The sequence below is a fragment of the Haplochromis burtoni genome, unplaced genomic scaffold (genome assembly GCF_018398535.1).
Source record: "Haplochromis burtoni strain Fernald_Lab_line unplaced genomic scaffold, NCSU_Asbu1 Contig_336, whole genome shotgun sequence".
Classification (NCBI taxonomy): Eukaryota; Metazoa; Chordata; class Actinopteri; order Cichliformes; family Cichlidae; genus Haplochromis; species Haplochromis burtoni.
In genome coordinates this window covers 498,939-524,063 of record NW_024582697.1, presented here as the reverse complement: position 1 = coordinate 524,063, position 25,125 = coordinate 498,939, and the positions used below count along the sequence as shown (strand labels likewise).

Sequence of the window (25,125 nt, the reverse complement as noted above, 5' to 3'; positions counted from 1 at the left end):
CCTGCAGCGGAGTTTAGGTCCAGACACGGCTAGTGACGTCAGACTGAAGGACTGGATTAGATTATTGAATTCTTTATTACCACGTTTCTATTCAACAGTACTCACCCAGTCTTAATTTCTCATTTGGTACTCATACAGTTGACTCATAAACATGTCATAATATATGAAAGTTTCAAAAATGAAGAACACTGCTGATTATTTTTGATAACCACAACCATTAAACGTTCCAGTAACATTCCCAAGTAACCTGCTTACACTTACAGCTGTCAGTCTGAGTGAGCCTCATGAGAAATGTCTGGAAAGCAGGTGTAAACAGAGGCAGATTATGAGTAACTGTTGGATAATTTGCTGCTAATGAAGTAAAAATACACATATGAGAACTGAGACATTAAGCACAATCAGATGTTGTTGGAGCCAATAATTCCTCTCATAAAACGTTTATCAAGCTTTGGTGGATTTCATTTATATTTACCAGGTTTGCAGTATTGCGCGTTCTGTTGTAAGGGCATGAATGTCATTACTTGTTTAATTTTTGTTAGTCTATAATACACAATCTTTTGCCACTTTATTAGGTAGAAATATTGTATCAGTGGATGCTTGTGGTGGTGGTTTAATGCTGTGGGACTCATTGAAAGTCTCATTAAAAATCTCTTTCAAGAGAGTCATGGCCAAGAGTGCGATTAGAAATGAGAACATAACACAAAATAATATAATAAGTAAGAAGGAAATGAAACTGACATTCAGTACAAGTGGACACAAATATGTAAGTCATATGCAATAATACATCAAGAGCAACATCAAAAACAGTCACACTGACCAAAAGAGCTACTTTCTCACTCCTTTTAAATGGACTTAAACTCCCCCACTGTAACCAGTTCTGGAAATTTCAGGTCCAAGTGAAGATTATTCCAAACGTTTTCCTGCTCTGACTCTTGGGGCAAACATTTAAAATATTGTGAGAACATATACTGTACTACTTGTATTTTTTGCACACATAAATATTCACAAATAACAAGGCATTAGCCCAAGCAAAAACTTATATACAAAAACCAACTAATGAGGAAGTCTCCAGACGTACAGAGATACCTATTTAGCACCAGTATACAGAGAACTTTGATGTGCCAGATTTTCATGGCCTGCAGTAAAACATACAGCACAATGGTAGATGGTATCCAACCTCTTTAGGTACTGGCCACATAAATTCATAATCCAATAAAGGAACAAAAACGTTGCATATACGAAGTGTTTCCTCAAGTGGAGTGACAAACATTTAAAGATGTGACCTTTAAATGATAAATTCTGACCTATAATGATGCCTAAATACTTTTGTGACCATTTCAATTTCAGCTCCTTCAGTGGTTTTGATTTGAGGAAGTCTGAGCCCTTTAGTACCAACTGAACCTTCTGTGGCATCCATTTATGGCCGCCATCCTCTGATGGTTGCTTCCATAATGCACCAAGTAATAAAGCTTGAATCATCTCAAGCTGGTTTGTTGACCATGACAGGGAGGTCATTGTCTTAAAAAGCTATCCACGGTCACCAAATCTTAGTCCAATAGGGCACCTCTGGGATGCGGCTCTATTCACATCACAGATGGGCAGCCAATCAATCTGCAGCAATCTGATGCTATCATGTCAACATAAACAAAAATCTCTGAGGAATGTTTCCAGCACCATGATGAATCTATGACTTAAAGAATTAATGTATAATTAAGGTTTTTAAGGCTAAAAGAAGGTCTAACCTGGTACTAGGAAGACGTACCTAGTGAAGGGGCTGGTGAGCAGCTGCACCAATACAATATCCCCAGCAATAGAAAAATGAAGAGAAACTTCCAGGAATAGACACTACTTTAAATTCATTTATTCCCCTTGTTTGACAGTTATTGTTGCCACTTTACCGACTGAGGAAACTCAGTGAATTTAATTGAACTTTAAAAAGACGCTCATTAGTTTGTAAGTTGAACTTTTTAATAGAGGTCCTAATGAGTGAAAGGAATGGGCCTTTTCTTTTGATTTGATTGACATGTCTTCTTGGTGTGCACCACATTGTTTTTCTTGCTTTTAAAAGCCTGCGCTTGACGTTCCCAGCATGACATTTCACTTTCCTATTAAGTCATGCTCATTTAAATCCCAACAGTTGTGTTATTCTTTTTCTATACTGATCCCAAATTAAGGGGCTTCACACTTCTCTTCATTAACAGGCAGTTTGCCTCGTTAATGCAGGGAAGGAACTAAGAAAACCTAATGATAACTGACAAAGTACGTCCTCATCAAAGAAGGCCATTTTTACTTATTTTTCCCCCACTTATGTCACTGACATGTGAAGCAATGCAGATGTAATGTTTCATTTTTCTGTATTGTTGCCATTTTTAGGACAAACTTAGTAAGTTTTTTAATGTGTGGCAGCCATTTTTAGATCATGCATTAAAACAAATTCCTCTTTGATCGATAATTCAGTCTACCACCCTAGCATTTCATTTTTGTATCTTGCCAGTGTTGAAGTAGGATCTTTGTTGATGCAGTGTGATTTTTTGCCTTTTTTTGCCCTTGCTGTTGTGTTGTCTGTTTTGTTTTGTTTTCTTTATATCAAAAATCTTAATAAACATATTTTAAATAAATAAATAAATAAAAATCAGATCCCAGCAGGTACTATGTCAGATAGTGGTAGGGTAAAATGGACCGCGTGCTATATCTCAACCACAAAGGGAATGCACAGGAAAGCAGAGTAGCAAACAAAACTAAGTAGCCGTGAAACAGACTGAGAGACTTATCCAGCTGTCAGTGTAAAGAAATGTTATGTTTTGTGTGGAAAAATCAGCTTTAAAGCTAACATTTCTTCTTTTAAACTGATCCCCCCCCCGCTCTGAACGGTATCAGTAGCTCAAAAGCACTTCCCAAAGCAATTTCATCTAATGGCAACAGCTTTGTGGCCCCATTGCAGGGAAGTGAATCATCTTGTTATCCTCCCCACCAGGCTCCTGTGGCTCAGCAGCAGAATGAGGGGGAGAGGCACTCAACTGCCCCCCTGCCAGCCACACATCTGACAATGCAGCCGGCTTGCCAGACTAATATTAGGCTCTGACAATCACATTTGGACAAAAGCACACACACACGTGCGTGCCCTCACAGCTACAACATGCAAGTGGGCTTTTAGCCCTTTACTAATGGATCAATCTTCCAGGCAACATTAACAGTCACTTTGTACATATGCATGATGAGTATACACGAAACATCTATGCACAAAAACACCCAAAACGTAATTATCACACTTGGATCTGTTACTGACTGTCATGATCCAGTCAGTCACAGATTGAAGAGGGGGAAGAGGGTGAGGCCCCTCATGTTAAACTTCATCTATGGAACAAATGTGTTTGGGACAAGCTGTTGTACCCTCACAGAAAACCATTATGATTTTACCAGTGTATGAGGCCAGTGTTTTATTCAAAAGCTTTGAATTCATAGGTGCATCACCTGAAGCGCCAATAAGGAAGAACATTGAATTGTTCCCACGTCAGATTAGTGGATATTGTGCAGCAAGTCCTGTGAAACTAGAGAACAGCTTGGGTAAAATGGGCACATCACTGAACACCAGCTGATGAGATGATTTAAAAACACTGCCATAAACAATGCCATTACAAGGATAATTGCTGTCAAACCCAGTGATGGTTTTATCAGGTTATGTAACTTGCAATTACTTCATTATGGCCTGATAGAGAGCTACAGATGGTTTTACTAAAATCACGTCCTGATTTGCAACTGGTGTTGCAATTTAAAATGTATTAAAATGAGCATCCATTAAAACTTGGACTACTTTATCTTTTATTCATTCCCATAGGAACAGTAACAGCAGTAATTGTTGACAAACCATTGCATTTATTTGGTATGAAGGCCATCTTGTGGTTATTCTCTTGTAGCTTTTTGATTTGGTCTTGGTTTTCTCTCTAGGTTCCAATTTCTGTAATTTAGGACTTATGATGTGTCTCATACTATATCTAGCTGTAGAAAAGATTATCCCTAATGTTAAATGACATGCAAACCAGCATGTTTGGTATTCATTACCATGAAAAATTTCCTTGAGGAATAGTATGAACATTGATTTTGCCAGGTGCTGGAGATTGCCTTCTGATGAATCTATATCTTCAACATTTGCAGGAAAATTTTGGAGATTTTCTATCCTGGTGACACCTACAGGATGATCAGGCTGGCTCTGGGATTTGCTGTTATCCTGACCACTTTCTGCATCATTTACTGGACAGCAGCAGAGCATTTGTCTAACAGACTGATTCAGCTCTGACAGTAAATCTTTCATACCTCACGCTCTCTACAGTTTACACATCTGTCTGGCAAGGCATCACCTCATGCTAACAGTTTATTTCAAGACTGTGCTGTCAAAACACCTTACACTCTTACACTTACCCACTGTATGTCCTCTGATTTTTGCTATGCTGCTTTACTACAGTCAGTAAGCTAGTTTAAATTCTTTTCTTTGACATGTTTTACTTAGCTGTACATTATTATTGCATCTTTTTTCCCACCTACAACAGACTGACAACCTGTCCTGAATGTACCCTGGTTCTTGGATAGTCCCCAGCCCTCAATGCACCTGAAGTGGATAAGTTGAAGAAAGCAAATGGATGGATGGATGGATTTCTATTTCAGTTCACTTTTTTAAAAGCATTTATTTTCATTCCAGGTTAGTTATTGTTTGGTCATGTCATAGTCTGTTTTGTTAAGCTTGTATTCTGTGTTTGTTTGGGATAAAGTTTATCCTATCTTATTGTCCCTATTGTGACATACTACTGCCCTTTTCTCCATAGTTACATGAATTTCTCAATTATTGGAGTAATAAACAGATAGTTCGACGGGACTAGCTATTTAAAATCTATGATTTAGTTGAAATTCTTCATTATTCAGCTACATCTTTTATTAAAGCCAATTTTAATAGTTTTTTCAGTAGCCCTTTCGCTGTGACAAAAAGCCTAATACTATGAAGATACGGAATTTTTTCTGGATAGTTTTTTTTTCCTGTAGTCCTGTGCGAGAACTACAAATCTTAGAGCATCCTGTAGAGTATCATGTGATCATCGAAGGGGCGGAGTTAAACGTAGTTTCGCTCTGGACCTCCGCACGGTAATTTTGTAGCTGTAGGTAGCTTATCACGGTGCAGAGAAGGTTTGTTGTGGCATTGTAATTTAGCATTATTACATTTTACGAACAGAGACGTGGGCCCCTGGTGTGTGGCAAACCGCTGATTTCTCAAATCTTAAGCGTGTTTTGTGGAAATGTTATGTTAGCTAGCTTACAGCTAACTTGGCTAGCGTTGTTCAGTAAAGTTAGCTGTGGTTGTTAAAGTGATGCTCCCACTGTGGGAAGCTAGAGGACGAACTCTCGGGTTTAACCTTCGTGTGATGATAAAAGGTGGTTTTACAACATGATCTGTGATTGGAGGGATTCAGCTGATTTAAATCACTTACGAGGCTCTCCTCGTATGGCACTTGCTTGCTCATTGTGCGAGTTATGCTTGGAGTCTCCCGGTAAATGCCAGAAGGCCTGTGCTGTGTTGTTTGAGCTGCTTTTTGTTTGGCTGCATTGATTTAGGTCACACCTGCCTGGATGCTGCTTATCTCTGTAAACCAAGCCAGCACTTGCCCGTCTGTACTGTATCAGTTTTCACTCTGACCCTGTCTTATCTTTCTTTTCTTTTTTTTTTTGTCTTACAGTAAATCAGGTCAGAGGCTTAAAGCCGCTGGATTTAAGTGGCAAAAGGCTTTATTTCTTTGACCTCCATCATCATTAACTCAGGGACGACAGCCACTGTGAAGAGGTTATTAGCTTCACTCGTTTGCTGATTAACCTCTGTGTCATCTTGGGTAAGAGTTAATTCTGCTGTTATTTAATGTACGTCTAAATATCCAAGGGATATTTATGTTTTGGTGTCGGTAGTATTTGACAGTAAGTCAAACACCATAAACAGACTTAGTTTTATGATTATGGATCTGATATGATTATTACAAACTTATTATTATTATTACACACTTATTATTATTACACACTTTATTGTAAGTTAGGTTTTGTGGACTCTTAACCACTAATCTAGGTAAACTGTTTTAATAGCGTAATGTATTGGTCTCATTCTATGTCAACTGACCCAGAGCATCCAGCCTGATGATCTCCAATTTCCTTGAAAAACTTCCAGTGATGATAGACTTGAACTTTTGAAATTATTTATTCCTGAAGTCACAGTAGCAGATATTTGGCCTATAAATTAGAATGACATAGTGTAAGTAGTTCTCTAGCTTCAGGGCAGTCAGAGGTGGTCAGGCTGGGAAATGTTCTTAAATTTGGTTATGTCAGTTGTCATGTAAAGATCCATATGGGAAAAATGTTGTTCTGCTCCCAAGATGGTAAATAGCAAATGGATGTACAGCGCTTTTCTATTCTACCTGAGCACTCAAAGCACTTTATACAACTTGCCTCAATCACCTGTTCATACAGGCACTTTTTTCTATGCTTTTTCTACTGAAGTGCTTTCTGTCTAACATTCATGCATATTTAAACGAGAAACTTGGGGTTAGTATCTTCCCTGACGATACTTGGCATTAATACTGGAGCAGCCAGGGCTCAAACCACCAACCCTCTGATTAGTAGATTACTTGCTCTCCCTCCTTTTTTAATTTTGTTTTTTCTTTAATATTGTGAGATAGATGACAAAAGGAAAACAAATCATCTGTCAGGAGGAAGGTACAGAAACTACCAGGTTTGATTTGAAGTTGCTTTGTTAAGAGACAGTGCTTGACATTTTTATTCAGGATAGTGAGACAGAACATTTTTCTTGGTAGAGGATGTGTTTCTGAATGTCCTTTTAGCTCTTGTATGCTATTAATTTTGTTTGGATCTTGAGTGCTGCAGTGAGCAATGCAGCTGTACGGCAGCACTCTACCTTGACAGCATATAGATTAAAAATTATGGAGCGTGATAATACTTTTTAATGTGACTATACTGCTTGTTAAATGCTTTGTTCTGATTTTTAGGGTTAAGTAGGTGTCAGGAAACATCATATCAATAAGTCACTGGAGAAGATGGAGACAACAGGGAATGTGTCCAATGGTGCAGGGCCTGTGTATGAGCAGAAAGAAAAGACCCTCAGGTAAAGCTGCTTCCAGTAACATAGTATCTGTGTTAATAAGATTTGAAATGAATAATCCTGCTTCAGTTTTGCCACATACGTAACAAACCAAACTTCCTTTCTTTCTCCAGGCCAGAGGATCTGTCTGAGATGCTGGCAGCAGGGACCAAGCAGATTCACGAAAAGGCTGAGAACACTCAGTTTGTGAAAGATTTCCTCAGGGGTCGCATCCGCAAAGAGCTCTTCAAGGTGAGTGTCAAGAAAAAAGGTAGACGATGTCCTTTTTTTATATAGAAGACTACTTCACAAAGCAAAGCCTGCAAATAAATGTGTTATAGAAAACTGGTGGAAACAAGAACACAAAGCAGACAGCTCATGTTACGCTTGTGTTTGAAGAAGGGCAGAAAAAGTGGCTTTTACACCAACTTTTCATGTTTGTTTCCCTCAGCTTGGTGCGGTGGCGCTTTACTACACATACACGGCCCTGGAGGAGGAGATTGAAAGAAACAAGGATCACCCCCATTTTGCTCCTCTTTATTTTCCCGCTGAGCTGCATCGCCACGAAGCTCTGGCCCGTGACCTCGAATACTTTTACGGTCCAGAATGGAAGAGCCACGCAAGCTGCTCAAAGGCCACCCAACAATATGTGGACCGCATCCATCAAGTAGGGCAGGAGGACCCAGTGTTGCTGGTTGCACATGCCTACACTCGCTACATGGGGGACCTATCTGGTGGGCAGGTGCTGAAGAAGGTGGCACAGAGAGCCTTGAAGCTGCCGCCCACAGGAGAGGGCTTAGAGTTTTACCAGTTCGATGCCATCCATAGCGCCAAAGCATTCAAGCAGCTGTATCGAAGTCGGATGAATGAGCTGGAACTGGACATGGAAACAAAGAAGAGACTGGTGGATGAGGCTGTGAAGGCTTTTCTGTTCAACATTGAGGTGAGAGGCCAAGCCTTAAGTCTTAAACCTCAGTTGTTGAACAAGTGTGTCTCCAGTTCACCTGTTTATACACAAACGCATTCAAGCACCGTTGGTGGTGGACGTGCAAGGTTCTTCTGTTTCAGTAGTGTAATAAATCGGGGCTCCAGCCATCAACCTTATGAGTTTTGCTCTTTCCAAGTATTTGAATTACTCATAGATGTTTCATCTATCTGTGTTATCCAACAACAAATTGTAGACTTTATATTTCAACCTCACATGCTTCACGTTCGTTCTGGCAGGTGTTTGAGGAGTTAGAAGAGATCGGCAAAACCATCCAGGAGGATGTTTTAGATGCTGGCATGCCCGTTCATGGAGCAATGGGTGGAGACATCAGCAAATGTCCCTACTACAATGCCAAAATGGGTAAGTGTACTACCTTTGTAAATATATGTAAGTGATACCGTTTCTTGTCACTAACTAAGCTTTTGTCCGGACCTCCTTTGTGTCACAGCGGCATCAGGTGGAACAGCATACGTCCGTCAGCTGGCCATGGCTGCTCTCAGACACCCGACAGGACAGGTCCTGTTTGCTACTTGGTTTGCTGCCTTGGCTGGACTGGTTGCGTGGTATCTGATGTGATCTGTCGCTCCGTCTGCCACTCTGCTGCTGTGTGAAAAGAGGACTGTAACAGGAAGGACAGTAAAGGACACTGAGATCTTTCCACGAGATGTGGACCGTGTCATAGCTTGTGGTCCAAGTTTATTTATTGTTACATATTGCATAATAATGTAAGCTTACAAAAATATGGAACAGTTAAATTCAAGCAAAATGATCTATAGGACCAATATAATTCCATCCATCACGCTAGATTTATTCATCTTTTAAATTCTCTACCTCCTCCTGCATTATTCCTCCAATCTGTGTCCTTCCAGTTGCATTTGGTCGTATCTCGAGACCTCATGTAGATCTCCTATTTTCTTACTGAAGCGACATTTCGTTCCACAACTGTATCTGGCTGTTTAGTATTTATTCCTTAATAATAAATTGAACATAGAGTGAGTTAATTGTGTGATTAGTAAAGTTCGCTGTGCACTTTAGATTTCTACTGAAGCCTTTAGTAAGAAGATTATTTGGAAGTGTAAACTTTGACTCCTCGTATATAATTATCTTTATTTCTGCACAGTAATTCAGTTGCAAAGTTAATGGGAAACCCAAATTTCATTAATCCATTAAGCTTCAGCTTCAAATATTTCGAAACGGTTTGTTTGTTGAGACGGGCGATAGCAGTTAAAAGCTTGATTAATAATCAGTCTTCACATACTAATAACATATACAGGATATTTTAATCTCTCCTGGTGCATGTTCACTTGTATAATTTCTCTGCTTTCAGAATTATGTGACAGTGCACCTTGTATTTGTTCAACAAAACCAAACAAACTTGCCTGTTGGTTTGATTGCAGAGCTTAACTATCCAATATGAATAATTCACTGTAATAATTCAGCTTTACTGGCAAACGGGAGCCTATATTAGGACAGAGGTGCGTGCGGCTGTTTTAAGAGGAAGATTGTATTTTTGTACTAATGACGCTTCATCCACATTCTTTCATGAGATGAATTTGTGTGAGAATACCTTCAGCAGCTCAGCACTTATTTATGTGTCCATTCGTTCATCAGTATGCATTGTGAATGTATGAAGTGGGATGATCACCTATATTGAGTTTTGTTTTGTTTTTTTAAGCACAGAGAAGTGTGTACTGTATGTATTTTGTGGTTGAAGTATAATCTTTATCCTAACACAGTAACGGTATTTTTTAACTTAAAGCACTTGAGGCACAGAGAACCAAAAAAACAAAAAAATACTGCACATAAGTGGATGTGCAGTATTTTTTGATGACAGATGGCTTTATGCATCATATATGGAGGACAAATACAGGGATAGGCCGATACGCTCCTGTAGTTTCCATGTAATACCATTTTATAATGCTAGTGTCAAAATGATTCAGTAGTTTTGGACCTATTATCGTAGATTAAACGTGGAGTGATTGCCTGAGTCATATGTATTTCTGATTTTCTTGCATTTTCATTGACTCTGCTCTTAATCCTTATCTGTATCTAACTGGAGCTTTACTAGTAACTGGCTAGAGTAATCTCTTTGTATGAGAGTGGGGAAAAACTGTATGTTATGCTTTCAGTAATGAAAAAAGACATGTTTTGTTTTCATGAAGAAATAAAACAAATTCTTTTTGACTCGTAGTTGCTCCTTTGTTTGTTTGGCTTTTCTATCATACAGCTACAGTAATTATACGATTTTGGGTAAAACATGAGATGGATTTGTTGTATACATTCATTGTCACCTAAAGGTCTAATAACAGATGAATTGTAGGTGCCAGGTTATGTTACTCATAGGGTATGGAGGGTATGCTTGCCTCTTTGGATTTTGAATTAAAGTTTAATGTTGGCACACCTTTGGCTACGTTCACACTGCAGGCGAAAGCGCATCAAATCCGATTTTTTTGACACTATGCGACCCATTTCCGATCATGGTGTGACAGTGTGAACGGCACAAATCCGATATTTTCAAATCCGATGGGTTACTTTCGTATGTGGTACTGAATCCGATACATATCCGATGTTTTAGAAAGCGACTGCTGTTTGAACGGTCATGTCGCATTAAATCCGTCTTTTACATCACTGACACAAGACATACACCAATTATCAGCGCCGGAGAAGACATCGCGAACGCTTCCTGGCCATCCAGCGTAGATGTCAGTGAAACTGTTGGGAAGACAATGTTGGAGAAACGTGAACATTTTATTTGTACTGAAATATCTGCAGATTCTGACAGAAATCTGCAACTATCCTTTGAAGCACCGCTCCTCTCTAAAACAGCAATAAGGATATTTATTAGGTTATCTACATTATTATGTAAATAACAAAATAACTTAAAGCAAAAATTGGGAAACGTGAAGTCCGAAGTCTTTATATTAAGGGCCATCAGTCAAACAATATTGTTTGCTGTGGGTCTAAACAGAGTGCGTTATGTGTGACATGTTCTTTTGCGCATGCGGGCCGCTTTGAGCGTTCACACTAGAGCACGTTTGCTGTCGCATTTTATTTGTAGTGTGAACAAGCAGACAAAAACATCGGATTTGATCAAAAAATCGGAATTGAGCATTAACACCTGCAGTGTGAACGTAGCCTTTGAGAGATGCTCCTTTATTTTCGCTCATCACCTTTTTGTTGCACAGGGTAATGTAGACACTTTGTGTGGGAATGAGTTTACTCATTTACACATATAAAGCAAAGTGAATGAGCTCATTACTCATACATAAGAATAAAAAAAGGGTATAAAGAGTCAGAAAAAAGTGGATAATTTCTACAGTTTTGGCTGATTACACGCGCTAAATCCTTCATCTCCATGGAACCCAGGCTCTGCAGGATCTTCTTTCTCATCCTGCTTAAAGTGTGTGTGTGTTTCTCCAGCAGTAATAGTGTTTTGGTACCCTGCTGTTGTCTTTATGTTTTTGAACCATACAGTATTATCAATGAAGGATAGAGATTGTTGCCTTGGACAGAAACCACCTCTCGTGATTTGATGAGATATTTGCAATTTCACAGGGTTATTATAGAAGATTTGTCAACCCTAAAATCAACATCCTTTCATCTACCTGTAGAGGACCAGAGCTTGAGAATCACACAAACTCCATCCCTGAGGGGGTATGAGGCAAAATTAAAACTAGATCTGAAAAACAATATAAAAACTACTTTCGGGGGAAAAAATGAACTTGAAAAACAGAGGAACTCTCTTTAGTTTTAGTTTCTGTTAGGTTATAATATTATCTAAAGTTTTTACCAATTATTTCTTACAGCTATGTAGTACAGCTGTTAATACCTGTGCTGACTTTTCTAAATCTTGCCTCTGACAAATGCCCTCCACACAATAAAAAGATGACAATGTCAACAAAAAGTGAAAATGTAAAAGTGCCGGAGCAGTAGCGCTGTAATGCATCTGTGTTTATGGGTGTACCTAATGAAACGATCAGTGCATATACAAAGACATGTTAAACATTAAGGTGCAGACAGAGTCAAAGCATTGTGAACTTTATTTTTTCTGTACTTTACATAAAAGGTTTTTTTTTCTGGGCCCTAGCTTTATTAGAGCTGTACAGTATCTCTTCTATATAGCACATTGATGCATTAATGTATGCTCTACAGCTGTTTATGTACATGTGGACTGTGGTTGAGGATTAAAATCAATTTCTCTCTCATAATGCAACATGACAGAGCAGAATAAATCAGTTTTCACAGTTTGAACAGTTCAGTTCGATCTTCTATGATAATTCTGAGACCTTTACTTTCCACTGTTGACACACCTCCAGCCCACCACAGCAAACTTTATTTTGATGTTTATCCTGCCAGGACTGGCAGCATGAAGCATGAAAACACAACTGATGCATACAGAACTGAAAGATTAATAACAGGATTGTTTAACCCTGAATAAAACTTTAGACTGCACCTGAAGTCTTTGTGGATACAATAACTTATTTGTGCGCATGTGGATGCTGTTATCACCGTTATGTTTCTCTTCTGATAAAGAATAGAAAATCAACAGTGACATAAGAAATTACAAGTGTTTGCTATCACCATTGCTTCTATGGATGCTCGACAGAGGGGACTGGTCTCTTGTTCCAGGATCCACTTTGGCAGAGGTACAAAGTGCATAATCCTCTTGGTTTTTGATACAGGGCTGGGTAGGTAGGTCTGTAATACTCCATCCAGAACTACAGTTGTCCAAATCCCAGTATTCCTCTTTCCGTTGTCCTCCTACTTGTCTTCTGACACACTGATGGAGGCTCTCAGTTCATGGAAGATCTTTTACCTTGAAAAGGAAGCAAAAAAAAATAATTAAAAAAAATAAAAGAACTTAAGACAACAAGAAAAGCAGCCAAATTGAAAAGATAAGGAGCAGACACCTGATACATCCCTAAACTGGCTAAATGCACTGTGTTCTTATGCGACAGCCACAAACCAGATAACAAAGTATTAAAAAAAAAAAAGTTTACTGTTTGTGAACAACAGCACGAAAAAAAGGTTCAGTGAGAGATGAACATAAATCAGTAACCAGTCCTACCTGGTTTGTGGCTGTCAGGACGAACTAAATAATTTCCTTAATTTGGAGAAGAAGCCAACTTGTTGATTCAACTCTGCCTTGTTGTCATGTTTTCTTTGCCCTGCCTCAGACCGCCTACCACTGCTGCCCCCACCTGGACAGAGATTGATACTCCATCAGCCAGGTTTATCAACTACGCAGAAATTCCTTTCTCAATCTTATTTCAGTGGACCAGAAGTACACAGCAAAAACCACAGAAGAAGGTAGAAGTAGGTAATGAAAAAAGCAGGAAACCAGATGAAGCTGTGTACCTGTGGTGGTGGCAGTGACACCGTTTACCGTCCCCTCTATGTCCGTCTCATCCTCAGCGTAGCTCATCAACAGAGCTCTTTGCCTATCTGTGAGATTCCTGTACAGGAAAACAAGGTTTTAGCTTTATTGTGATTTAATACATTTTTAAATTACACTGCAAGGATGTCAGTGCAGTCTTACTTGGGTATTTTAATTTTGACGTGGATGTAGTGATCTCCAAAGCCATAGCCACTGACTCGAGCAATTCCCTTCCCTGACAGGCGGATCTTCTGGTCTGTCTGGATGCCTGTAGGGATCTAAAGACAAATCCAGTCAATTGTTACACTGAATGTGTTTGAAATGTTGCCCAAAGTTGTTGTTATTCGGGTAACAAGAGTTTCTACTTACAGATAAATTCAGAGTTTCATATAGGCCCTGTGTTCTCGCTGTGCCGCCCAGGATGGCTTGCGCCACAGATACGTAAAGGTCAGAGTGGATGTCTGCGCCGTCCCTCCTGAATATGGGACTTTTTTGGACCTGGTCACAATCACACGTCAATCCCATTAAAGAGGCTCAGAAGGAAACCCTTCTGGAAGGTCTGGCTGTGAGATTAGCATTAAATAGCAGCAACTGATGCGCAACAAATACCCACCTTAAATGTGATGAAGATCTCCTTCTTTCCAACCGGCATTCTCACGGTCTGACCATCCTCCACTCCTGCAGGGCATAATATGTAGTATTAATTAAAACTACTTTTAACTGGAACGATCCATCTCAAAGAATAATCCCATTAAGACCAACACCAGCAGGCTTTAAAAGGTACAGGGAGGATATGTCGCTTAAATTTATACTTTAAATTTTTAAGATTAAATGTCTATTTTGTTTTTCTAGACTAAACACCTCAACACAGAGATAAACTATCCTCCAGTCCACAACTATTTAATTATACATTTAGGACAGAGCTAATTAACTTTCTGGCACAAGACCATTTTCAATTTAATATGCATAACTATACGGACAAAAAAGGAGCCAAAATAACCCTGATTACATTACTCGAGTCACATTATGTATTTAACTAGTTAAGAGTAATTTTATCTTTGCCTTCTTTCAAATTCTGAGTGATTTAACTATCTTTTACTCAATGTTCATCAGTGAAGCTGCCCTTTTAGGCAATGTTTCAATAACTTTGTGAAACAGCCTATAGCAAAGCTTGCTTTGGCACATGGTCCTGCTCATTAAAAATGAATGCAAACATATCCTTGAGGTATTTGCAGCGTGTAAACAGTAGTCAGATAAACAGACTTGAGTGTGACTGACCTGCAGGCACAGGAACCATCACCGTCTTCTTCTGTTTGGTTTGTCCCGTGCCACGACAAGAGTGGCAGGGGGTGGAAATGACCGTGCCTTTGCCACCGCAGCGCCGACATGTGGAACGCATCACAAATGGGCCAGTATTTACTGTTTCCTATAGCGGGGAAAATTAATGTTTAATAACACACTTGGAAAAAAAAAAGAGATAGAAACGAGATGATTGTTGGAGCTCTTACCATGCCAGAACCATTGCAGTTGTGGCAGTGTTGCACCTTAGTGCCTGGCTCGTGGCCTTTACCATCACAGCGCTGGCAGGCTGTTTCGATGTTAACTGACATCTCTTTGTTGACTCCCTTTGCTGCCTGAGTAAATGTCAGCTCCATAATGTACTATGAGAGGGAGACAAAACAAACAAACAAAACATGTAAGAAGAGGACATTCTGATTGATAAAATAAACTGTTTCAATTAGAATCAGCTAAGGAATCGCTCGTCTTCACTTCACCCTATTTCACAATATCCCTCTAACCTCCTGTGGCTGATCAAATATGGCGCCGAAGTCTCCAAAGCCGCGGCCTCCAGAGAATTCTCCAAAGATTTTGCGGAAGAGCTCCTCTGGATCTACATTGCTGGCATGTCCACTCCAGTAATGCTGCCCTCTACCCGCCTGACCTGCATCAAAGCCCGCTGTGCCATATGTATCATACTGCTTCCTCTTCACTTCATCACTAAGAACCTATGAAGAACAAAGTAAGGTAATAATGGTGAAACCTGGAGATGTTTCATAGGTTTCAATGAGCAAAGCAAATCTAGAGTAGAATTAATGCCCAAAACCAAACCTCATAAGCTTCAGCCAGCTGAGCAAATTTTTCCTTGGCTTGTGGGTCATCTTTGTTGGTGTCAGGGTGATACTTTTTAGCCATCTGAGGGACAGCAAACATGAACACACCGTCAGCTACTGCAAACACTACTGTGCTCAGTTCAAGCTGCATCTCAGGCAGGAACAGACCTGGTAGTAGGCTTTCTTGATCTCCTTCTGTGTTGCTGTGCGAGGTACCCCAAGAACCTGGTAAAAGTCCTGTTTGCTGCTGGCAGGGGCACTTGTGTGAAAGGACTGAGTGTAGACAGCGTTTGGTGGTTTGAGGCCTGGAACTGTTCAGCAGGGTGAAAGGTGTGAGTACAGTTTCAAGACATTTAAAGAGAAATGCAGACAAGTAAAAAGACGCCAGATGGAGGACAGCTTTAATGTAAAACTTGGATGCATCTACAACCAAATAACACTAGAGTGTGGATCTGAGAATGTGTGGTTGTTTGTCTCGCTGTTAGCTCTGTGATGGACTGACAATCTGTCCAGGGTGTAGCCTATATCAGCTGGGATAGGCTGTAGCCCCACTGTGATCCTAAGAGGTATGTGTGGATAAATGAGATGTCTCTCCAAATGCAGTGGTGCATTTTTAACTAAAAAGTTAAAGTTGTGGCTCATCTGTCCACAAATCCACTGTACAAGAAGTATTGTGGATCATGTTAGATGGTTTCCTCTGTGGGATTATTCCAATAACACAATTCTTGAAAAATAAGATGTGGAATAAAAATGTAAGTAAGCTGTGGATATTTCTGTAGGTGTTTGTGTAACTGTGTCACTAATTAGTGTGTTTAACATTGTTTTCTGCGGTTAGTTAGCGAGTGTAGGTGACAAATAATGCTAAAAGACATGAATGGAAAGCATCCTTAGACTAACCCTAACTGACAGAAGCTTCTAGAAACAACATAGATCCCTAAAGCCCCCTCCAAATGTGGAGCATGTGAATTAGTCAAACTGACGGGTCTAATGTTAGTGTTAAGTTACTGACCAGGCCAAAATCTACAGTCTGACAGCAAAATGTAACACCGGCATCGGCCTCCTGCAAACTGAACTTAATGGCTGCAAAGTATGCAAGACTGACTGCATCACATTTGATCAACTTTGAGAGTGCATCATAAAAATGCGCCGGTCTCCAAGCTCGTCTTTTCTTCAGTGTTTGCTTGAGCCGTCATGAGGGCACTTTTATTTAGCTGTCTTACCCTGCGTCATTCGAGTGAACTTCAAAACAATTAGCCTAGAATAGCCTAGCCTAGCCTAGCTAAGGCTACTACCATATGGCTAACACAGCTCTTACCTGACAGCCCTCTCAATGTCACCGCTTTCCCCACTCCGCCACACACCAGGCTCCCATCGCGCCACAGTTTTTCGGCCCGCAGTGTAGAGAAACTCCGGACTTCTCCATGTCCAGAGCACACAATAGCACTGACAGCTCTCCGCTGTCCTGAAGACACGGCGACTGTAATCCAACGTGAGGAGCAACGAGCAGCCGAGGACGCCATCATTGCTACACTGGCCGCCGCTCCAGACGCTCTGCGCATGTTCGGGAAACAGTGGGCGTCACCCACTAAAAACCCCCCCCAAAGATATTCTGTTTAATCCGAGATGTCACTCTCTCAAGAAAACATGATCTTTGAAAATTTAACTTAAATCACCTTTTCTTTTTTAAAATAAATTCTGCTTAAGAAGTCACATCATATAAATCACGACCGGCTAAAATTATTCAATTTCCCCTGACTTTCCTCTGTATATCGAACATAACAAGTGACAAACGAAAGAGGATGCACACCTTTTGCAACACGGCGTAGCGCGTGAAGACAGCAACAATCCAGAAACAAATCTCCCGCCCTGTCGGACAGCTCCGTGGAGCAAAGCGAGCGAACACTTAAGCGGCAAGGCTGAACTGTCAGCTGTAGAAGGAACCCTCCTTTGCCGAGTACCAGCCACCTCGACACAGACACCCGGAAGGCACGAAAGTCAGTTTGAGAGGGCAGCATGAATCGCTTTAAGACCTCCAAATTCAAAAACACCACTCCGAAAATTGCCAAGAAAGATGTGAGTAGCTTGCGAGCGACAGAATAGGTGCAGATTTGCTAGCTAGCGTTAGCGTTGGTAATTAGCTCTGTGGTGTGCTCTTTTGTGGGGAACGCCTGCGTGTTTGCAAGGGATGTTGAACTTCCTGCATCTGGAAATCTGCACAGCATTCAGAGCAGGAGATGCAAGTGTTCTGTGGGCTCTTAGTGAAGACTGAAATCATTGTGGTTGCACACTGCTGTCAGCCGTGATAGGATGCTGTGGTGATGCACATCACCATACTTGTGTTAAAATAGCTTATTAGCTCTTTGCTGCAGTATTATATGGTTTTGATTGCTCAGATTTTCAGCCAATGGGAAAAAATATAAAATTTCCCCACTGGGAAAGGAAAATAATAATAATAATAATATAACTACCATATAACTACCACAGTTGCCTCTTTTTCAGTGATAGTAGTCCTGCAGATTGCAATTGTTGACATGTCTGGACTGGACTGCAGTGTCTTGCATACAAATCTGGACCAATTCTTTCTCAACTTTAAACGCCTAAAGCTCTGCTTTGTGAGGTGTATATTATAATGTAATCCCCAGCTTTTTATTATTATTATTTTTTAAAGCAGAGGCAATCCTTGGCATACACAGAAACAGTGGTATCTCTCCAAATCTGTGCTTGGGGTTTAAGACAGCAGGTGGTGCTTTGCTCTTGTGAATGTTAAACTAGCCCTTTGCACCGGAGAGCAGATTTAATGTGAAGTCATGTGTCTGTGTGCTGACATTTTATACTCAGTGCAGGGGTGAAATGTTGGTCAAGAGGAGATGCAGGATTATGTGGCTAGAATGAGAAAAGAAAGCAATTTTATGTCAAAGCTACTTCAAATCATAGGCCTGCAGAGGAATTTAAAAAAAGGTAGTGAAAGAAAGTGACCAGTGAACATAACGTTGTCTTTCAGATGATATAACTAGAAGTTTTTTAGACTCAGTTATTGTAATAATCAGCATTATATGTGGTTTAGATCGAGGAATTTAAGTTAAGTCATATGTTGTGATTTTGTTTGGGATTGAAACGGCCTCTAGTGTGATGTATTTGCATTTGTTGTCTACCTCGCTTTTGACACAAACATGTCTAGTTTTGTTGCAATAAATGCAAAGAGTGCTTTGAAATGAATGAACAGAGCAGCAATACATCTCTTCTGCAAGGCTGTCGGAGCTGTCAAAGTGCCCTTTAGCGGCTGAATGACCATCAGGATTGCTCTTAGTTTCCTGAATAGCAGCGCAGCAGTACTTACTGGAGCATGCTGTACAGACACACTTTCCTCTAGCTGCTCTTGCCTTGTTAATGTTATGAAAGAGTTTTAAGAGTTCTCTGCTGTGCAAAGCAGGGAGGACTTCCACTTCCTTCCCACTCATGCGTGCATGTGTGTGTGCTCTCTGTTAGATCCTTCCTGTTTATTGCAGCGTTTGCTTTCTTTTTCTTTTTTTTTATGGTTGTGACAGTGTGTGGCTTAATATTATGAAACAAAGAGGAGATGGTTGTTTGTGGTCTTTTTTGCATTGACTTATGCTTGCGCATTATTAAACCCATGTGTTTCCACTAGGAGTGGATCAACAATGTCCGTGCTGGCTCCTTTGCCTCCCAGGGCAACCACATCAAAGCAAGTTCCAAGCTGGTGGCTTTCAATACTGAGCAGGCTGGTAAGACTATAAAGGTTTGGCAGAACAGTAACATTCCCTTATACTGTGCTGTGAAAAGGTATTTGCCCCCTTCCTGATGTCTTGATTTTTTTTGTCTGCAGGTTTGTCATACTTACATGTTTCTGATCATCAAAAAAAGTATATTACACAAAGATAACCTGAGTAAATACAAAACACATTTTTTTAAATTATTATTTCATCATTTCATCTCCCTAGCCCTGTCTGAGAAAGTAATTGAAAAAAGCAATTGGCTGCAAACTGAATCTAACTGTTTGTGCCACCTTTGGCAGCAAGAACTGCAATCAAGTCTTTGCAATAACTGGTGATGAGTATTTTACATCACTGTGGAAGAATTTTGGCTGATTCTTCTTTGCAGAATTGTTTTATTCAGCCACATTGGAGGGTGTTTGAGCATAAATTAGCCGTTTAAGGTCTTGCCAAAGGATATCAATCAGGTTCAAGACTGGGTTCCTCCAAACCTTTCATTTAGTTTTTTCAGAGGTGGACCTGCTGTTGTGCTTTGCATCATCGTTTTTTGGGTGTGAGCTGATCACCAAACGCGGATGAGTTGTCGATGTGCTCTCGGAGTAATTTTGATGTGCCGGCCACTCCTGGGAAGGTTCACCACTGTTCTGAGTTTCCTTCATTTGTGGATAATGGCTCTCATTGTGGTTCACTGACATGCCAAAACCTTAGATATGGCTTTGTAAGGTTTTCCAACCTGGGTTGATTACTGAAACTGAACTCAGCTTTTCAAAAATGTGGTTAATTACAGTTAAATCATGAGTTAACAAGGGTGGGGTGTTACTTTTCAAATAGGGCCAGATAGGTTTGGATCGATTGTTTTTTTCGCTTCTTAAATAAAATCATCACGTTAAAAATACATTTGAATTTACTCAGGCTTATCTTTGTCAGATAGAAGTATCCACTTTTTACAGTATGAGTCATGTTTATACTGCTGTTACCCAAGTTCAGAATATCAAGATAACATAACCTAAAAATCAAACACAGTTAGAAGAAACATTTTGAATTTTTGAAAGGATAATTCCTGACATTTCCTGTCTGCTGTATGTGTCCACAGGTGGAGGCATGCTGGGCCTGTCTTCAGTCCAACCAGACTCAGACGGCCAGCGGGCCGTCACCCAGATTTCCTGCCATTCTGGTAGTTTTTTTTTTAATCCTTTTGATTGCCTCTTAAACTCTTTAAAAACAGAAATCACATGAGAAATCTACATGATGTTTCTCAGAAGTGAAAGTAGACACATGACCTGGTTCTAATATCTTATGCTAATGTCTATTAATTAATTTTCCTTCTCTCCTGTCAGATCTTGTGACTGACATGGACTTCTCTCCTTTTGATGATAGTCTCCTGGCAACATGCTCAGTAGATGAAACGGTGAGCTGTTCAGTGTCCTACTTCTTTCTGACCTTGTTCGTTCAAATATACTCATAAGCCAACGTTCCATCGTCTCAGGCCTTGTTATTCCTGCCAGGATTTTGAATTGTTTTTCCTATTTAAACGTTTTGAAGACTCCTTTCTCTCAGCCACAGGTGCCCCAGCTTACTGGAATGTGCTGAGCGGGGTCCTGCGTCTTCATACTCAGCAGCTCGGTTTACCTCACAGACCCGTAAAGATATGCAACTTTTGCCGCACACACGAATCAAAGCGATCTGCAATGCCCCGCATCTGCAAAACACTTTCTCTCCTCTTATCTTTTGCCAGCACGTCATATTGTTTCACCAGCTTGGTTGTGTCTGGGAAACGTGATCTCAATTGTGTGTTTTTCCTGACTTAACTAGACTTTATATAAACTCTTTTTCATAAATTTTCATGTAATCTGATATTGATGTTAGAAACATAACATGAGCCCAGACCCCAAATTATTCAACATTTAGAGAAATACATCATTTGACGGCCTGGTTGATGTTACACTTTGATATTTTAATTACATGCTGTTTTGATCTTCTTCACACAGTTTGTTCCCTTTGTGAGGCTAGACAACCACAGCTCCTGCAGTCTTATGGTTGCTTAGCTTAGCCATGACCGGTTGGTGAGGGGAGGGAGAGAGGACAAAAAACACACTGTAGAAGAGAGCCACACAATAATAATACTTAATGATTAAATGCAGAGTCATGTATAAACACATTTAGTGAGTGAGTGAAGAAGAAACCCTCAGTGCATTATGGGAATCCTCCCAGCAGCTTAGGCCTATTGTAGTGTAACTAAGGGAGGATTCAGAATCACCTGATCTAGCCGTATTGTTTGTTTTGCTAAGAGGAGGGAGAGGGGGAGAAAAGGGATGAAGGTTTGTTTTTTCCCTGAAATGGATACAGAGATGGCAGGAAGAGGGAGAAAGAGCCATTATCTTTATTTTTAGTCCTTTCGTGTGCGCAGGTGAAGCTGTGGCGTTTGTGTGATCTGGCGCAGGAGCAGTCCAGCAGTCCAGAGCTGACCCTGCGGCCAGGTCAGGGCAGGCTCGAGCTGGTGCTCTTCCACCCCACCTCCTCTGGCTTGCTGGCTGTTGGCACCACTAAGTCTGCTCAGATTTGGGACACCAACTGCCAGGAAGCACCGCTAGCAGGTAACTACAACCAGCAGCTGAGCACAGTTTAATTTTTTTATTTGAAACAAATCTCAAAATCTTTGTTCGTACATCATGTGCCGTGCTGTTTTTCACATGTAACATTTCAGTCTGTGTCAGTTAGTTGTCAGTAAATGTGCCGCATTTTGTTTCTGTGTGTAACAAAAGTTTATATATGGAGTGGAGTGAAGTGCTTGCCCTTTTTTTGTGTTGGAGACTCTCTCACTGACACTGCCTACGTTTTACAGCCCTGTGGCTCTGTCTAAGTGCTGGAGCAGCAGAGGTAATGTTTTGGTTTGCAATCCTGGCCCCAGTCTCCTTGGATTGGCCTCAGGATATAGTCACTATCCTCTGGCCTCACCCCCCCCCCAAAAAAAAAAAAAAAAAAAACAACCCAAAAAACAACCCCAACCCACACACATATACTGTGTCCCTCCTTCTCCCCCCCCATGACAGCTGGCCTGGCTGCTGCTGCTCACTGCTGATGCAACCTGACACCGTGTCTTTCATCGCCCTCATTTGTAGTTTTCTTTCCATGTGTGGTCAAGGAGCAAGATCTGAATGAGAAAATGTGCATCTAAGTGAGCGTGTGTTTGGGTTCTTGTGTTTATTTGTTTGTTTTTTCGCTCTTCACTTTTACTTTGTGTGGCACTGTCCTAACAAGAGCACCCTTCATTTTTTGGTGTGTGTCATGGTGAAATGATTCACACAAGCTATGCTGTGATCACTTATGGCACTTCAGCTTACACGTGCCATGCTTTGAATTTCTTACATATGCCTACACTAGTGAAAGGTGTAAACCACTCATACTTTTATTGTTGTGTTTTCTGAACACTGTGTGCTTGATTTATGGCCTCATCTCTTCCCTGCATTTTCATGAAGTGACCTCTTTACATTGATGTGTGTGTTTTGTTTTGTTTTTTGTCTTGTCTGTGTTTGTGCTGTCAATCTGTCCTCGCTTCCCTCTTTCTTTCCAAACCATTTTAACTTTCTTTGTCATTGTTTTGTCACTGTCTAACATTAACATTATTTCCAGTTTCTACCACTTTAAAAGATCCATTGCGTGTTTGCAGTTCTAGAGCAGCACGGTGACCAGGTGCAGAGTCTCGGTTGGAAACTCGATGGATCTCTTTTGGCTTCCTCCTGCAAGGTGAGGACAGCTCAACCTGAACAGGATGTTAAGTCTTAGTCAAAACTAAGCCAAAATGCACAAGTACTGTGTAAGTACTGTGTAAAAAAAACTAAGGAAACCTCACGATTCAGCAGTTTGTAGAACCAGCTGTAGCAGCAATAACTTGAAGTACTTGTTTTTCTTTATCAGTCCCTCACATCATTGTGGAGGAATTTGGCCCACTCAGTTCATTGAGGTTTTATGGGCATTCTCTTATGCACAGCTCTCTTAAGGTAACACCATAGCATTTCAGTCGGGCTGGGGTCTGGACTTTGGCTAGGCCATTGTAACACCTTGGGTCTTTCACCTTGGATCATTGTCCTGTTGCATGATAGAAATTTGGTCAAGCTTCAGCTGTCAGACAGATGGGCTCACATTTGAGTAAGAATACTTTGGTTTACAGAGGAGTCCATGGTTTACTCAATAACTGCAAAATGTCCAGGCCCTGTCACTTCTACACTAGCCCAAAGCATCACCTCTCCACCACTGTGCTTAAAAGTTGGTATCACATGTTCTTGCTGAAATGCCGTGCATGTTCTTTTTAGAGGAGAAAGACAACCCTCCCCATCCCTTTTACTGAACTTTACCATTTAGCATGCTAGCTGAGGCCTGTAGAGTCTAAGATAGAGGTCTTGGGTTTTTTGCTGTTTGTCTGAACATTAAAGTCAGTTCACCCCAAGGTCAGTACAGTCTGAATTTACTGGGGCTTTCACTGCTGGTAAAATTGGCACCAATCATGAATGTTTTCCACTTGTGAATACTTTAGTTCACTGAACTGACTTCAGATTGTTTGGAAATGACTCTATAACCAGATTGATGAGCAACAAAAACAGCTTCTGTAAGTTCAGAGAAATTGATGTCCTCTTTGGACTGATCGAGCAAACTGACAAAAGTTCTGCTTTTATGGAGGTGCTCACACTTACTGATGATCAATTAATCAAGTACATTTGATTAGCAGCACGTGGCTGGTACTTACTCTCTTAATTCCTATGGAATCAGTAAAGATGTTTTTAGTTTTTCACATACTGCTTCTGCATTTTGACTTTGTTAAATATATAATGGTGTCACATTAAAATAATATATCGTGTGATGTAATTCATCTGAGGTTGTATTTACTAAATATTAAGACCCTTTTAGGGACAGATTATTTTCATTAAATCCTAATGCATTAAATCATAGACGTACTTTCTTTTTACTGTGACTGTACGTTACAGTGATTTAAAGTGAATGCTGTAACCCTCTAATATATGGACGGAGGGTTGATTGCTCTAGTTGCAGTTGTGGTTTGTGACCACTAGATGCAGTCAGTGTCTCACACTGAGTGCAGAAAGCCCCACTTTGAACATTGCTGCACTTTATCTGTTTATATGAGTTAATTTCAGAAAACTGTTAACACGGGTCAAACTTATAAAAAAGGGTGGGGGTCACATTACACATTAGATCAGAAACTGTTGAGCAGGTCTTTAGAGGGGAAAAGGGGATAAATTTAGAAAACCAATTTTATAGCAAAAGATGTAATTTACCGTTTATTAATGTTTTTGGCATCATTATTAACATATTAAAACAGAAGGCCTGTGGAGATTTTCTTCATCAGACTGGAAACTTCAGTCTCTTGGCAATAAAGGCTCTAATAATGGAAACAAGCTGCGTACAAAGGATAAATATATCAAGGCCTTTGTTTTGTCTTGCCCCCACCTGACCCCTGAGCCCCAAACCCAATAAGAAGAATTAGAATCTGGTGAACAGTGCTTGTTTGACATCTCCACTGGGTATGTGGTTTATAGGAAAAGCATGAAATAAACTAAATTAATTGCTCAAGAAAGGAAGTCTGGAAAGCTGTGTCTTTATGGCCAAAGGGTTTTCTGTTTGGGTGTTAATAATTTAGGCGAAGAAGAAAGGATGTGGTTTAAATCTGTTTAGGAATAGAAGTTTATAAGTTCAGAGGGAATTATTTGATGAGTATATTTTGAATATAGAAAGAGCCCAGGGATCATTTTTTAAATATTATTCTGTTGTACACTGTTTTAACT

The 25,125-nt window shown here is 40.3% G+C and overlaps 3 protein-coding genes across 7 annotated transcripts in view; 2 read left to right on the top strand and 1 right to left on the bottom strand.

Annotated features, from left to right (window-relative positions):
• The first annotated feature begins 5,064 nt into the window (after positions 1–5,064).
• Positions 5,065–10,295, top strand: hmox2b (heme oxygenase 2b). 3 transcript variants are annotated; one of them, XM_014340634.2, is made up of 7 exons: positions 5,065–5,130; positions 5,721–5,870; positions 7,032–7,147; positions 7,258–7,375; positions 7,575–8,066; positions 8,348–8,471; positions 8,560–10,295. In XM_014340634.2, exons 3-7 carry the CDS (start codon positions 7,080–7,082, stop codon positions 8,685–8,687), a joined length of 930 nt encoding a protein of 309 aa, XP_014196120.1. In that variant the 5' UTR covers positions 5,065–5,130; positions 5,721–5,870; positions 7,032–7,079; the 3' UTR covers positions 8,688–10,295. The 3 variants fall into 3 exon arrangements, with proteins under 3 accessions (XP_014196120.1, XP_005944060.1, XP_042084554.1); XM_005943998.3 differs by having other exon boundaries at positions 5,069–5,172; XM_042228620.1 differs by lacking the exon at positions 5,065–5,130 and adding an exon at positions 5,221–5,534.
• Positions 10,296–12,133: 1,838 nt separating this feature from the next.
• dnaja3a (DnaJ heat shock protein family (Hsp40) member A3a) lies at positions 12,134–17,614 on the bottom strand. 2 transcript variants are annotated; one of them, XM_005943993.3, is made up of 12 exons: positions 17,407–17,614; positions 16,915–17,184; positions 15,768–15,910; positions 15,598–15,681; positions 15,288–15,494; positions 14,997–15,149; positions 14,767–14,914; positions 14,102–14,166; positions 13,858–13,986; positions 13,651–13,766; positions 13,470–13,567; positions 12,134–12,927 (listed from the first exon to the last, which is right to left on the bottom strand). In XM_005943993.3, the coding sequence occupies exons 1-12, from the start codon at positions 17,612–17,614 to the stop codon at positions 12,905–12,907; spliced, it is 1,644 nt and encodes a 547-aa protein (XP_005944055.1). In that variant the 3' UTR covers positions 12,134–12,904. The 2 variants fall into 2 exon arrangements, with proteins under 2 accessions (XP_005944055.1, XP_042084556.1); XM_042228622.1 differs by lacking the exon at positions 12,134–12,927 and adding an exon at positions 13,042–13,312.
• The window catches only part of LOC102296362 (mitochondrial import inner membrane translocase subunit TIM16), a 112,577-nt gene continuing 104,991 nt past the window's right edge, over positions 17,540–25,125 (top strand). For both annotated transcript variants that reach the window (XM_014340627.2, XM_014340625.2), the window contains exons 1-6: positions 17,540–17,672; positions 19,246–19,342; positions 20,424–20,504; positions 20,668–20,738; positions 21,738–21,924; positions 22,998–23,074. In XM_014340627.2, the coding sequence (XP_014196113.1) occupies positions 17,613–17,672; positions 19,246–19,342; positions 20,424–20,504; positions 20,668–20,738; positions 21,738–21,924; positions 22,998–23,074 (573 nt within the window). In that variant the 5' untranslated portion in view covers positions 17,540–17,612. The remainder of the gene's footprint in view (positions 17,673–19,245; positions 19,343–20,423; positions 20,505–20,667; positions 20,739–21,737; positions 21,925–22,997; positions 23,075–25,125) is intronic.